Genomic DNA, 15,073 nt, shown 5'->3' with positions numbered 1-15,073 from the left:
TATATCTGAAATTGGTGAGGAACCAGCCTAAGTGGGGTGCCTGACACAAAGGAAAGCTTACAGTAAATGTTTGCTCAATGAATGGATGGATCTATAAATCTTAATTAACCGAAATCCAACTTGGTTAGCACTGAGGCAGGCAGCTTGTAAGTTGAATGTAGCCGTTTTCACTGGTTGGACAGGAATGATGGGTAGGCAGAAACATTGGTAGGACTTGACCTTAACCCAAAGAATGAAGAAGGAGTAGTCACAGGTGGCCCAGGTTCACCGTTTTGTGGCAACTGGAGAAGTGATGGCGTTGTTTTAAGTCCACTTTAATATCTTGGACAGACTTCAGTTGAGAATTTTATTAATTAACCCTGATTACATATGATAATATTAAAAGAACTGGGAATGGAGAGGAATTCACCCATAGTCCCAGTATCCTAATACAACTACAAGTCCTTGCCTTCTATATATATATTTTTTATAGTTAACATCACAGTGTGTGTCCAGTTTTGTACTTTATTTTCCTAGTATTTCAGATCTATAAATCAGTAGTCTTAACTACTCATTATTTTCATTTCAATGTATTTCAGCGTTAACTTCTTTGCCTAACCAAAGAGCTTTACTCTATTTGACCAGCAGGTGGCACTCAAGAACAAGCAGTTCTTCTCTACATGGTGAGGGTAGACTAGCAAACACTTTTTCCCTTTAATCTGATTTGAGAACAAAACACAGATAATAACCTGAAGAACTGTATGAAACAGCAGAGGTCCTCCTGCTCTTTACAAATGTGTCAGAAATCTGTATGCATGTAGGCATTTAATTTTATAGAATCATTTATTCTACTAATATTTATTGAACAACCACGCAAGGCACCAGACATGCAAAGATTAAGCAGATAAACTTCCTGCCCTCAAGGGGTTCCAGGTGTAATAGGGGAGACAGATTTGTAAATAACCAGAGTCCAGTGGGGTAAATGCAATGATGGAGCCCAGGAGGGAGGAGTGAGCACCTATTGTTCTGTGGAGGGAGAAAGGTTAAACTTTATAGAGAAGCTGCAAATCAAATGTGAATAACAATATCATCATAAATATAATGTTTTTCATGCAGTACAAAAGACTATAAAATGAAACTTCTAGAGGATTATCTAGACTCCCTCCTGCAAAGCCACCGTTAACAACAGTTAGGTTTTTTTTTCTTCTTCTTGAAATAAGTAAATAATTTTGAATGGTGAATGTAAGCTTTGTGAGGCTGGAACTTTGTGTCTGTTCTGTTGCCTGTTTATGCTCAGTAAATATTTGTTGACCAAATAAATGAGCAGTAGAATGACATGATGAGGTCTTTTCTAGACAGAGATGACTGGAGGGCGTCAGGGCTGCAGACTCGGGGAGCAATGTGTGTTTGTTGTACAGTTGTAGGTGAGCGATGATAAGGCGGGAGGTGGAGGGCAAAGGGATTAATGTGAGCTGGGTCCAGGACAGGGAAGAAGCAGGACTTGATAACTGATTAGGCTTAAGGAGCAAGGAGAGGGAGAAGGGGACCGATTTCCTGAGCTTTCTGGGTTAGGCGATGGATGATGGTTTGGGACATGTTGAGTTTAGGATACCTGAGAAACATTCAGATGGATGTCTAGAAGGCAGTTGAATGTATGTGTCTAGAGCTCAAAAGAAGTGTCTGTGTACATAACAGATTTGCAGGTGGATTTTTGTACAATCTCCCCATGCCTATTAGTTTTGCAAGTGAAAGAAATTGAGGCCAAGAGAAACAGACTGCAAGTTTTTCAACAAGAATGGGTTTGCCTCCACTGATCCACATTCCTTGCTGGAGTCAAGTGGGAATCCCAGTCTCCAGGACTCTGTCCACTGCCTCCAGAGCCTGCCCATTAGCACAATTGGAAATAGTTGGCCCTAGGATAATTGCTCTGTTCTCTCACTTTATTCTTCCAGCAAGTGTGTTTTTGTTGAATCCCCTTGAAACTCAGCAGCCAGCTCTGCATCTTAGCCAGAGGCTGAATTCTCTGTGCTAGCTCTTCTTGCTTGCTCTTCCTGAACCAAAATCTGGCTTAATCAAGGCTGCTCAGAGCTGAGCTTCTGAACTTAACTTGTTTGGTTAAGTACTCAGCTGCTATTCCTGATTGGGCCTTTCTCAACCAGCTGAGGGGATAAGGCGGCTTCTCTCATCCTCTCTGGTACCCTTGAACAGAGCAAGTACTCTGTGACCTTGGGCAAAGGACTTTGACACTCTAGTCTTCAGTTTCCCCTTTTGTACGGCGAAACAAATGGTCTCTCTTCAACATTAGAAGTGCTGATGGATATGATACACTTAAAAACATTGTTGTGGCCGGGCACGGTGGCTCACGCCTGTAATCCCAGCACTTTGGGAGGCCAAGGTGGGCAGATCATGAGGTCAGGAGCTCAAGACCAGCCTGGCCAACATAATGAAACCCCGTCTCTACTAAAAATACAAAAAAAAAAAAAAAAAATTAGCCGGGTGTGGTGGCAGGCACCTGTAGTCCCAGCTACTTGGGAGGCTGAGGCAGGAGAATCACTTGAACCCGGAAGGCAGAGGTTGCAGTGAGCCGAGATCACGCTACTGCACTCCAGCCTGGGCGACACAGCATTGTTGTAGAGCTCTTAGGTATTGTTTTTAAATGAGGAGTGCCTCGGTTTCAAAATGTTGCACATCTGGAAAAAGCATGTTTTGTTAGCTTTGGTATCAGAAAAACAATTGGCTGTGGCAAATCCATTCTGAGAGATTTCCTGAGTGCTGGTTTATCGTTCTGGTAGGAAGCAGGGAAAAATGGTGATAATGGGTGGAATAAGGCCAGAGAGTGAGGTGGCTGAGGGGTTGGGGTAGGGTGAGATCTGACCATTGGTGAAGTAGAGCAGAGGTATGAGGTCAGGCAGCCAGTTATGGCCAAGAGTCATGACAGAACAAAGTTATTAGGAACTTAGGAAGATGACTTAGAAGTTCTGGCCAGGCCAGGTGTGGTGGCTCACTCCTGTAATCCCAGCACTTTGGGAAGTTGAGGTGGGTGGATCACCTGAGGTTAGGAGTTCAAGACCAGCCTAACCAACATGGCGAAACCCCGTCTCTACTAAAAATACAAAAATTAGCCGGGCGTGGTGGCGCACGCCTGTAGTCCCAGCTACTCGGGAGGCTGAGGCAGGAGAATCACTTGAACCCAGGAGGCAGAGGTTGTAGTGAGCCAAGATGGTGCAACTGCACTCCAGCCTGGGCGACAGAGTGAGACTCTGTCTCAAAAAAAAAGTTCTGGCCAAAGCTGAGGCAATTCAAAGGATAGCAGGCACAGCAGAATGGAAGCTGTTGTCAGTCACTCTGTTAAAAGAAAAACTTTAGACAAATTAAATTTAGCAGATTTATTTAAGGTATAGAAGGATTTATGTTCCAGCAGCCCTCAGAACCAGAGGCAGTTCAGAGAGCTTCACCCAGCAACATGGGCAGGCAGCATTTATAAACAACAAAAGACAGTGAGTACAGCTACAGCTGGATTGGTTGCAGCTCCACAGTTGCCTGTTTGGGCATTTATATAGACATGGGCTGATCAGTTGGTAGCCTGGGATTGGCTGAAGCTTGGCTGCTGTGATTGGCTGAGACTCAGCTACTTGTTATAAGAGCATACTTTTAGATTGTAGTTTGTTTACATAGTTAGGTTGCAGAAGAATAGGAACTCAAAGTATGGAGGCAGCCTCAAGCCAATTTTAGTTTACTGCTCTCCAATGCTGAAGGAGGTGTGGTAGCCCCAAACCAGGGTGGGCGGGGCTTCAGACACCGTACCTTCAAAAGAGACCTCAGTCACCACAACTGTTGGTCAGCAAGGATAAAGGACATCTATTCATGGATGTTTTTGCTGTTGGGGTTATACAAAAAGAGGAAACATAGCATTAAACTGAAGGGCAAAATCAGAAAATGCAACCAAAGGGAAGAGGGTGGATAATGAATAGGAAATTTAGAAAAGGGACATATTTATTTTTAATTAGGAAATTCAAAATTATAAGCCAGTTTAAATCAACTCACATTTATTTAAATTGGCATATGGTGCCGCAGCCTTGCAAGCTACCCTCAGGTTCTTCCAACTCCTCTAAGTAAAGAGGAAAAGCATTTGACCCCCACATCTAGGCCAGAGTGAATGAAGAGGGCCCTGGGGGAGCCCTGACCCCCATCCTCTGCAGTCCCTTGAAATAGGGTGGGTAAAGCCCTAAGCCCGAGGTGGGTACAAGGTGAGACTCAGTAAGTGGCAGCTCTGTGAGGAGATTGTCAGTGCCAGAAGCAATAGTAGTGCTCAGGGAACTTTATTATTCTAAGGTGGAGATGTGGTATTCTACCAGAGTCCCCACCTCGTTTCCGTTGCTGACTTCTGCATCTGGTGCCACTCATCTTAGGGGTGTATATATGGTGGGTAACACTCAGCGGTGATGGTGTATAGGGAGCTGGCGCATCCCTCAGCTCCCCTCTGGTTCCCGTAGTGTGCAAGCCACTGCCTTCTTAGTTGTAGGGAAATGTTGTATCTATCAATAAAACAGGAGCTGAAGGTTGGGCCCAGTGGCTCATGCCTGTAATCCCAGCACTTTCGGAGGGCAAGGTGGGAGGATCACTTGAGGCTAGGAGTTCAAGACCAGCCTGGGCAACATAGCGAGACCCTGTCCCTACAAAAAAATAAATTAATAAGCAGTGAAATAAAACAGGAGCTGAGAGAGAATATTATCTGTGTAGTACTCAATGGCCTGGTTCAAGTTCCAGCCCTGCCATCCTGCTAACCTGCCTACTTTGATACGTTACTGAATCTCTCAGTGCCATGTTTCCTCATCTGAAAAATGGCAGAAGTAGGATTGTTAGGATTGAAGTGAGAATGACCAATAGGCACAGTGCCTGCCATGTAGGATGCTCACCAAGAGGCGTGTAGAGTTGTTTTTGTTGTCATTATCAGTGACCATGGGGACTCAGAGGCTGCAGTTATGCACAGAAAGAAAGGCCAGTTTCCCGAAATGTAAAAGCATCACATTATTCATCATTGCTGGATGAGTAGAGGGAAATATAGCTGGACAGATGTGTGATCGAGCAGTCACAGTTTGTGGCCCCTGTAGAAGCTAGGTGGCGGGAATATGGGTGTTCACTCTGTAATTCTTTAAGCTGTTCTATATGTTAGTTGATGTTCACAATGAAACAGAGGGATGAAGGAATTCCACCTAGCAATGGGTCTTCAGAGCTGAAAAATCTATTTTGATACCAGTTACCTGAGTTCGGTAGGAATAAAAGAAGCCCAGCAGAAGCCTATGTGGTTCTCCGGGACAGGAGTCATTCACTTAACTGAGAAATGTGTGTGTGTGTGTGTGTGTGTGTGTATGTGTGTATGCACGTGCATGTCTGTGCATGTACGTGTCTGTTTGTGTGCGTGTGTGTGTGTGAATGACAGTGTGTTAGTGGCAGGCATAGAAAAGTGGGATTAGGAGAAGGGAGGGACTCGGTGAGTAAGTACCCTTAATTTTTTTTTTTCTGTGCCTCACCTCATTCCAAAAGGAATTTGTGGTAACTTGCAGAAATACCTTGATTTTAACAAGATAAAAATAAATGGAGGCTATAAATGAGCAATCATTTATGTTCATACTGCATGTCATGTCATAATCTTCTGAACACAAACTTTGAAAGAAGTGAGTGCAAATGTGGCTGTGACACTAAGAGCCCATAGAATCCCAGGTTCCAATTTCACTTGGTCACTGATTTTCCTGGATACCCAAGACAGTTGGGCCTCCCCCTTTCATTGATGATTTTAATATTCCAAATGCTTACGAAGAATAACCCAGAAAAATAATCCAGGTAGTGGACTTGGAGTAGCTGGCACTGCCTGGCTACATGACAGAGGCACCCCTCATGTCCTCGACTGCACCATCTTGCGTGCAGCCATTGGGTCCTCCTGCACTCCCCTGTGTGTGATCTTCCCCCTGTTCTTCCCTATCCTTCCTCCAACCCTTTTTCCCCAGGCGGCGGCGTTCCACAGAATTTTTCTTTTAAAGCGCAAATGCAGCCATTTCAGTTAGAGAACTTTGCTATTTGGGCAAGATTCCTGAGCATTCGGGGCTCCATGGGCCTGTCTGTAGAAATGTGTGTCTAAAAAGAGCACTCTTTAGAAAGGACAGTTGTTGATTAGGATGCCGGCTGTATTTCTTGTCCTCAGCAGGTAATGTGCTGTTTGAAAAATGTTAAAAGCACTAACTCCTATTCTTACCTTTATTTTTTCCCTTTTCTCTCTTTCTTTCAAAATTACCTGTTCATAGTATATATTCTTCCAACTTCCATGCAGTGAAGAGGGAATCAGATGGGGCTCCTGGGGATCTCACTAGCTTGGAGAATGAGAGACAAATTTATAAAAGTGTCTTGGAAGGTGGCGACATCCCTCTTCAGGGCCTGAGTGGGCTCAAGCGACCATCCAGCTCGGCTTCCACTAAAGGTAATTAACTGGGTGAAGCCTGCAAGGCCTCCATCTCCCATCCACCTCCATTCACTGAGCGTCGGCCGTGGTGAACCTCCAGCAATGGGGATTAGTCGTGCCTTGTTCAGACCCACATCCAGGCCTCAGAGCCCTCTTAAATTCCCTCCCCTATTTTCTTACCGGCCATTTTTCTTTCTGGTTTTAATAGTTTCTGTTCCTTTGACACCCCCAACCTTGCTCTCCTTGAAGATTTCTCTCTCTCTCTTTCTCTCTCTCATTCTAATTACCTTTTCTTAGAAATTAGCTGAGCTTTAGCCATTCCTAACTCTAGCAGGGTAGGCATTTTTTGTTGTTGCATCCTTGCACCTGCTTTGCAGCACAGATTATTTTGCTTCCGGACATCGACTGGAAATTTTTTAAAAGCCCTTATGACAAATGAGCATGTTACCTTTCCTTTTTCTTTTTAGCAGCTTTCAGCTTTAACCTAATGGGTCTATTTATTTTATTCTGCATGCTTACCAGTGGATCGTAAAGGTGGGAATGCTCACATGATTTCTTCATCTTCAGTCCATAGCCGAACGTTTAACACTAGCAATGCGTTAGGCCCTGTGTGTAAGCACAAGAAGCCCCTGTCAGCTGCGAAAGCCTGCATTTCGGAAATCCTTCCTTCCAAATTCAAACCCAGGCTCTCGGCTCCCAGCACTCTTTTGCAGGAACAAAAGAGTATCCTCTTGCCCTCAGAGAAGGCTCAAAGCTGTGAGAACCTTTGTGTTTCCGGTTCTTTGAATGATTCCAAAAGAGGCCTCCCGCTCCAAGTGGGAGGGAGCATTGAGAACCTGCTCATGCGCTCCCGACGGGATTATGACAGCAAGTCGAGCAGTACCATGAGCCTCCAGGAGTACAGCACCAGTGGCAGGAGGCCCTGCCCTCTCTCAAGAAAGGCTGGGATGCAGTTCACGATGCTTTATCGGGACATGCACCAGATCAACCGAGCTGGCCTCTTCCTGGGCTCCATCTCCTCCTCCTCGAGTGTGCGGGATCTTGCCTCCCACTTTGAAAAGAGTAGCCTGGCATTGTCCAGGGGTGAGCTGGGCCCCAGCCAGGAGGGCTCGGAACACATCCCCAAGCACACCGTCTCTTCCCGCATCACCGCTTTTGAGCAGCTGATTCAGCGGTCCCGTTCCATGCCATCCCTGGACCTGTCCGGCAGGCTGAGCAAGTCTCCCACACCTGTGCTGTCCCGGGGCAACCTGACCTCAGCCCGCTCGGCCGAGTCCCTCCTTGAGTCAACTAAGCTCCGTCCCAAGGAGATGGATGGGATGAACTCCAGTGGGGTCTATGCCTCCCCAACATGTAGCAATATGGCGCACCATGCCTTGAGCTTCAGGGGCCTTGTGCCTTCTGAGCCCCTCTCCACCTGCTCTGATGACCTGGACCGCTGTTCAAATATCTCCACTGACAGCAGAGAAGGCAGTAGCAGCAGCGTTCACGGAGATTTCCCCAAACATCGCCTCAACAAGTGCAAGGGCACCTGCCCGGCCTCATACACTCGCTTCACCACCATCCGGAAGCATGAGCAGCAGCAGACCTCTAGACAGCCCGAGTGGCGCCTGGATTCCAGAGGGGACAAGAGCACCCTCCTCAGGAACATCTACCTAATGAGCCCCCTTCCTTTCCGGCTGAAAAAGCCCCTCCACCACCACCCCAGACAACCTTCTCCTGGTGACTCCTCAGGCCTCCTGGTAGGCCAGAAGCCAGACCTCCCCAGTCAGCCCCATCAGGACCGGCCCCCTTCTGGGGGGAAGCCCGTGGTTCCCACACGCCTGTCTTCCCGACACACCATGGCCAGGCTTAGCCGCAGCTCAGAGCCCTCTCAGGAGAGACCCACGGCCCTGGAGGACTACCCAAGGGCCATTAATAATGGAAACTCCGTGCCATACTCAGACCACAGCCTGGACAGGAACAACAACCCACAAAGTGAACTGGCACCATCCCGCGGAGGTGGCATTTTGTGTGTTTGCCTAGTCTCACCTGCCCGTCCCTCCACTTTGCTTGCATTATCCCTTCCTCCTCTGTGCCCTTGGTGCTCATTTTCTGGTCTGTCCTTTGTTTTCTGTTTGTTTTGCTTGGCAATTAATCATGGCTCATAGTGGCTGCACTTCTTTAAAAACAAAGCCCCCATGTCATTTAGACTAACCACCAAACTGTGTTTCGAAAGAAAAATTGGCCGTTTAGCTCAACTGAGAAATGTGTTCATTTGAACTCTTGAACCCCTTGCTGTTTGTACCAATCCCCAACATATCCCGTGGTTTTTTGAGAGGCAGCCTCTCTCAATGGCCCTATATGTGTGTGAGTGTGTGCCTTGTCCCTATAAGGTCCTGCACGCCTCTTTGTTAGGGAAACTTTACAAAGAAAGTTCTCTCATTTTGCTCACCTTTTGCCTTCTGAGTAGTTTTCTTTGCATTAAAGTAGTTGACAAATAAATCCAAAAAATGGGGCAGGGGGTGGAATTTTTTTTTTTCCTTCAGAATTCGACCATTGATCATTGATCAAGAATGACTTTAAAATTTTGATATTTATAATAGATGAAAGGTGAACTATTTTCCCAAGCTGGTTTCCAGCGAAATCTTTGCCTGTTTTAACTCTACTTTATTGTTTTAAAGATTCAGAATCGCCAAGACATTTTATACCAGCTGATTACTTGGAATCCACAGAAGAATTTATTCGAAGACGTCATGATGATAAAGAGGTAAATCCCATCTTTTAAATCTCTTAGCTTTTGCTTGGAAAAATGTATGAAGAAAATAAAGATTCTAGACATCTGTCAGAGAGGTGACATGGTCTAGCAATTGGAGACAAAAATTGAGGCTTTCACAAGTGATTTTTTTTATATGACATAGGCTCAATGTCATATAAAAAAAATCACTTGTGAAAGCCTCAATTTTTGTCAACTTATTATTATTTTTTTTTTTTGGTCGACTTTTCCAAAAAGTAGGACTGATTTCCCCACAGGCACTAGGTTATAAATGCCAAGTCCAGCCAGCACTGCTGCATGGGAGATACAGAAAGAGATTGTCCACTGCTGTACTTAATGCCCTGTAAGCTGGAAACCAGAGTTCGCTCTTTCATCCCCCCTCAACCCCACGCTTGATAATCCCTAAGGAAATCCGCCTGCATATTTCTCCAATACTGCCCACCCCTCTGTTGGCACAAAGCATTGTTCAAATTGAGAAGGGTGCAATAGGAGAAAGGAAAATGAAAAATAGTAATGACCTTGATACATTTTATAAAACAATTTGAGGAAGTTGCCTATAACTCTGTTGCCTTCAATTCAGAAGAAGGCAGATACACCAAGAAATGCTGGAAAACCCCAGCCAAGAACTTCAAAATGTGGATATTTTCTGGTAGCTACTGAAATGCCTGTCCTGCCATGGGGTGACTGGCAGGGCCTGGGAAAGAGCCCCTTTTCTCGGGGATTTGGGAAGAGGTAATTCTTTGTATCAGTCAAATGGGCAAAATCACAAGCTTCTGCTGGGATAAAGCATTGTGATGATACATGCTTTCTGGGCCTCACATCCCCAAGAAAAAAGTCCTAGAGATTAAACAAGCTCCCGAGCCCATATTCCTGAAATGAATTAAGAGATGGAAAAATCACATTGACCTGGTAGGAGTCGGGGAGGGAGTGCATGTGTACACAACTCTGTCCCATTCACGTTCAAGTCTGAAGCCCTTTTTCTCTGTTGTTATGCCTTGTTGAGTAGTTCCAGAGTTTAGGTGGGGTTTCCTGAAGGATTTAGGATAAGGCTGACTTGGGGACCAGTGGGATGATGATAATTATTGCCACCAGATGGCGAAACAAAAGACAAAAATAAAAGCACCATGGCCAGGCGCGGTGGCTCATGCCTGTAATCCCAGCACTTTGGGAGGCCAAGGCAGGTGGATCACTTGGGCAGGAGTTTGAGACCATCCTGGCTAAAACGGTGAAACCGCATCTCCACTAAAAAAATACAAAAAAATTAGCCGGGCGTGGTGGCGGGCGCCTGTAATCCTAGCTACTCAGGAGGCTGAGGCAGGAGAATCGCTTGAATCCGGGAGGCACAGGTTGCAGTGAGCTGAGATCGCACCACTGGGCACCAGCCCAGGCGACAGTGCGAGACTCTGTCTCAACAAAAAAAAAAAAGAAAGAAAGAAAGTTAAACCGCTGTACCTCTCCCCATCTCCGGGCACAATTGAACAGTATTCAATAAGAAACTTGCACCTGTCCATGGAAAGAAACAAGATAAAGCATCTGATGTACAGTTATTTATTGTAATAACTCACTAATGATGAGTATCCATCAGGCCATAGAGCAGATTCATTTCTATAGCTCTTTGTTAAATATTTCCTGCCACAAGATACAAGATTCCCATGTATGTAGGCCGGGGCTGCTATGATGAAGGAAGATGAAATTCCATGTTAGTAATATAAGCCCTAGTCTCTGACCTAGAAGGTTCTATGGGACAATTCTTGCCTACCACATGGGAGGTGTAGTTTATCTAGTGGCTTAGCAATGGATATATTAGAACTTACATAAGAAGGCGAGCAGTTGTCTCCTGAATAACACTGGCTCATAGATCCTTAAAAGTTTTGTGTCTTTATCCATGGTTTTTGGCTTATCTGGTTAAACTACAGTGCTGAGGGACTTACTAAGGTCAGATTAAAGTACTGGATTGGGAGCTTTGCCCCATTTGATGTCCACTTCCACTGATTATGTTTAACTCCAGCCAGAACACAAGGGGCCGTGAGTAAGAACTGTGGCAGTCTCAAGCATCACTCCATTCCCATGGCTACAGAAGCAGCTCACACTTCCCAGCTCGCGGGATGTCAGTCAGGCCCTCCCCATTGCAAATGCTTTATCATTAACATGGATTTTCAGAAAATGAGAACATATCAGACTTGGCAGGAACATTAGTGGTCATGTAGCCAAGCCCCTGGTTTAGTCCAGGAAAGGACCACAGCAAGGTAGTAGCTTGCCCAGGGCTGCATAGTAAGTTAACCTATACCAATAGCAGAGCTAGAAACCAGGGCTCCAGATGCCTGGAACAGCACTCTTTCTATAGCACTGGGCTTCTCAGAGGACTTTCTCATGTCTTTTCTCATTTATCTTTACAACTTACTTGAGTACTGGAAATCCCACAGCCATTTGATGAGTTGTCACTTTGTTATTTGTAGTCTCTGGAGAATCGGCCCACCCTCCTTTGGGGTTGCATGTCACATGAGGCATTTAATTGCCTGCTGGAAGAAGCCTACTGTTTTCCAATGCTAAGAATCAGTTCTAATTCATGCTTTCCTATAAGGAAAGTTAATCCCAGGAAATTAAGATTGTCTAGTATCAGAAAACACATTTAAAATTCTGTTCCATGGGGTCATTTTAATAGGGCATTTGGTAAAAAGCAACATTGTTTGATTTTTCAGAGAAGCCTTTAAAAATAGAAATAGATGACTTTTTCCTTACTCTAAGAGAGAATATTTCTTCTAATCTCAGGTACCATTATTCTTAGGGTTTTTTTTTTTTTATATTTATATTCTTTGTCATTCCCTTTAACTCAGCTTCATTTCACCCAGTGAAGAAATCATTCAGTAAGAAAGCAACTGATGCTCTCTGTCAGCCACATAATTAGCCTGTGGTGTATATCCTAAGGCCTTCTAAAAATTGTGCCTAGGGGAAGACTTGGCTGTCTAGAAGGGGCTTCATCTTTTCTAAAATGGGCTGCTCCACTCTGTCAAGAGCATATTAGAGTAATAGATACAGGAATCACAAAAACGACCTGGTGCCATAGACTTCACTAGCAAAAGCCTGTAGCAGGTTTAATAGGCCTGAGATGGGCAGCAGGAATTGGCCAGCCCTGGTCCTGCCAGGGGAATATGCTGTGGGAATATATCCTTGCCTAAAAACACGGTAGAGATGGCACTTCCAGCCTCCCGCTGCTAGCCCAGCATGGTTGGAGATGCCCTGGATGGGAATGCCCCTGGCTCACCTGGCCTTTTGCTGCCAGGAGCAGGAGGCTTTGGACTGCGCTGGGGGTAGGTAGTTTGCTGGACAGTGTAATCATGTGGAATCATCCTTCCCCTATCCTGGCTTTCCCAGTGAAGTGCCGCCTCCTTTCTATAGTGCTCGGAGGGTGGTTACGATGGGAGTGTAGTAGCTGTGGCTCTAAGGCCCTTGTGACAGCTGACCCTTAAAGCCTCTGCCCCATTCACCCAGCACCTCCTTCCCTAATTACTTTTGTTGGCAGTTTTCTAATATGCTGGAACAGATGATTCACTGCCCATTTTATGCAATTTTATGGCAGAAACTTTTAGCGGACCAGAGACGACTTAAGCGCGAGCAAGAAGAGGCTGATATTGCAGCTCGACGCCACACAGGCGTCATTCCGACGCACCATCAGTTTATCACTAATGAGCGCTTTGGGGACCTCCTCAATATAGACGATACCGCCAAAAGGAAATCTGGGTCAGAGGTCTGTTCTGGTCACCTCAATCTGCTGCTTGACCCAAAGCAATATTTGCCTATTTGCCTCCCCTCAGCATTGCCCTCTGTAGGCCAATTTAGTTCTCCAAACAGCATTTGTCATCCTGGCCTCCCTTAGGCTTGCTTTGGCTTCTTGTGGCTGGTAAATAGACATGACCTCATTATGTCCTGTGCTCTGTATGTTCAAGCATGCCTGGCTGGGGGACCGGGGTCTGCTGGCACATGCCCCTGTTGCATGCCTTAGAGCATTGGCTGCCTTCGTGAGTCCAGCCCTCCACATCCTGCATTTTATCATGCTACTGTGTTGCCTGTGCGTTCTGCTTAGAAACCTGATACCTGAGTCCATATGCATTGGTAGCTATGGTGTGGACAGTTACACAATTCTTCTTTGAAGAGATGGTTAATGAAACTTTACAAAAGTTAGCTTAACAATACTTTGTACCATTTACGAAGGCCTCCAAATTTAGTGCCATTAATTTTGAAATAGAGAACAATGCTGCTGCTCACGTGTAGGTGGATGAACTGTGTGAAGTGTTCAGTAGTGCTGCAGTAGTGCGCCTCACTGAAGAATTTGGAAGCCCAAAGACTTTCGCAGTTAGGATAAACCCACAGAGAGTAAGACAGTTCTCCAAGGGATGTTTCATTTGTTCTTTTAGTTTTGACATTTCCAAGCCTAGGTTATGAAAGCTTAATATTATAAAAGGAAAGAGAAGAACAAACTTTGAAGTGATTTTTATCCAGATCTTGGCCTCCTACACTAAGGTCAACATGTTGAAATTCTCATGCTAGCCAAATGCTGGATCTTGCGTAAGAGTTTATGCTTTGCCATGTAACCCTTAAGTAGCCCCACTGAAGATGATCTCTTTTAGGGAAAATGGGCGTATCTGGGATTTGGGGTGGGAGCTAGGGAAATGGGGGAATAACACCCAAAGTATGTACTGTTTTATATCCTTTCAATACAGTAGCTTAATATTTATGTTTATTTATTTATTTTTTAATTTTTATTTTTCTCTCTAGAAGCATCATTGCCTAGTCATCTTTTTTTTTTTTTTTTTTTTTTTTAGAAATATGACTGGGCATAGTGGCTTACACCTGTAATCCCAGTACTTTGGGAAGTCAGGGTGGGAGAATTGCTTGAGCCCAGGAGTTCGAGACCAGCTTGGGCAACATAGTGAGACCTCCATCTCTAATTAATTAAGTAGGTAGATAGATTGGTAGATAGCCAGATGTGATGGCACGTGTCTGTAGTCCAAACTACTGGGGAGGCTGAGGCAAGAGGGTTGCTTGAGCCTGGGAGGTCAAGGCAGTGAGTCACGGTCATGCCACTGCACTCCAGCCTGAGCAACGGAGCAAGACCCTGTCTCAAAAAAAAAAAAAAAAAGTGTCTGGGAAGAAGAGATAGTGAAAAGAGGGAACCAAATTAAAAGAAAGAAGGCTGGCTGGGTTTAGTGGCTCAAGTCTATAGTCCCAGCACTATAAGAAGCTGAGCCAGGGTGATCACTCACGGCCAGGAGTTCGAAACTAGCCTACACATCATAGGGAGACCTCATCTTGACAGTTAAAAATATGTGTGTATACATATAATATACATATTATAATATATATAATATTGTATTTTATGTATATATAAAATATATAGAAAAATTAGCCAGGCTTGGTGGTGCATGCCTGTAGTCATAGCCACTTGGGAGGCTGAGGTGGGAGGATCACTTGACCCCAAAAGTTCAAGACTGCAATGAGCTATGAACACATCCCTCCAACCTGGGTGGCAGAGTAAGATCCTGTCTCAAATTAAAAGAAATTTGAGCCTGTCTCAAATTAAAAGAAAAAGGAAAGCTGGGGAAGAGAAGGAGACTCTAAAGTGATGGAAAAAAGAAAATCTATCAAGGAAGAAGCAAAAGTTAGCAAGTGTTAATTGCAAGGGAAAGATAGCCCTTGAGTCCTCAACGTTCCAGCTCCTCCTCAAAATGGCCCTTCTCAGAAGGCTCTGAGCATGGTTTGTCCTCACCGATAGTCCTGCCTGCTTGTAGGTAGAAGAAGATGGGAACAGGTAAAGGCGCTAGGGCTGCACACTTACACATGTACTTGATACATGCAAACAGAAATGCACCATGGGTGGAATAACCGTG

The 15,073-nt window shown here is 45.0% G+C and overlaps 1 protein-coding gene across 50 annotated transcripts in view; it reads left to right on the top strand.

Annotated features, from left to right (window-relative positions):
- The window catches only part of SORBS1 (sorbin and SH3 domain containing 1), a 252,279-nt gene that overhangs the window by 199,141 nt on the left and 38,065 nt on the right, over positions 1-15,073 (top strand). For all 50 annotated transcript variants that reach the window (XM_077946901.1, XM_077946888.1, XM_077946900.1 and 47 more), the window contains 3 exons: positions 6,279-6,451; positions 9,097-9,182; positions 12,766-12,933. In XM_077946901.1, coding sequence (XP_077803027.1) covers positions 6,279-6,451; positions 9,097-9,182; positions 12,766-12,933 — 427 coding nt within the window. The remainder of the gene's footprint in view (positions 1-6,278; positions 6,452-9,096; positions 9,183-12,765; positions 12,934-15,073) is intronic.

Source organism: Macaca mulatta, chromosome 9 (genome assembly GCF_049350105.2).
Source record: "Macaca mulatta isolate MMU2019108-1 chromosome 9, T2T-MMU8v2.0, whole genome shotgun sequence".
Lineage (NCBI taxonomy): Eukaryota > Metazoa > Chordata > Mammalia > Primates > Cercopithecidae > Macaca > Macaca mulatta.
Note: the sequence above shows the minus strand (reverse complement) of the source record. Positions and strands in the feature narration are given on the sequence as shown.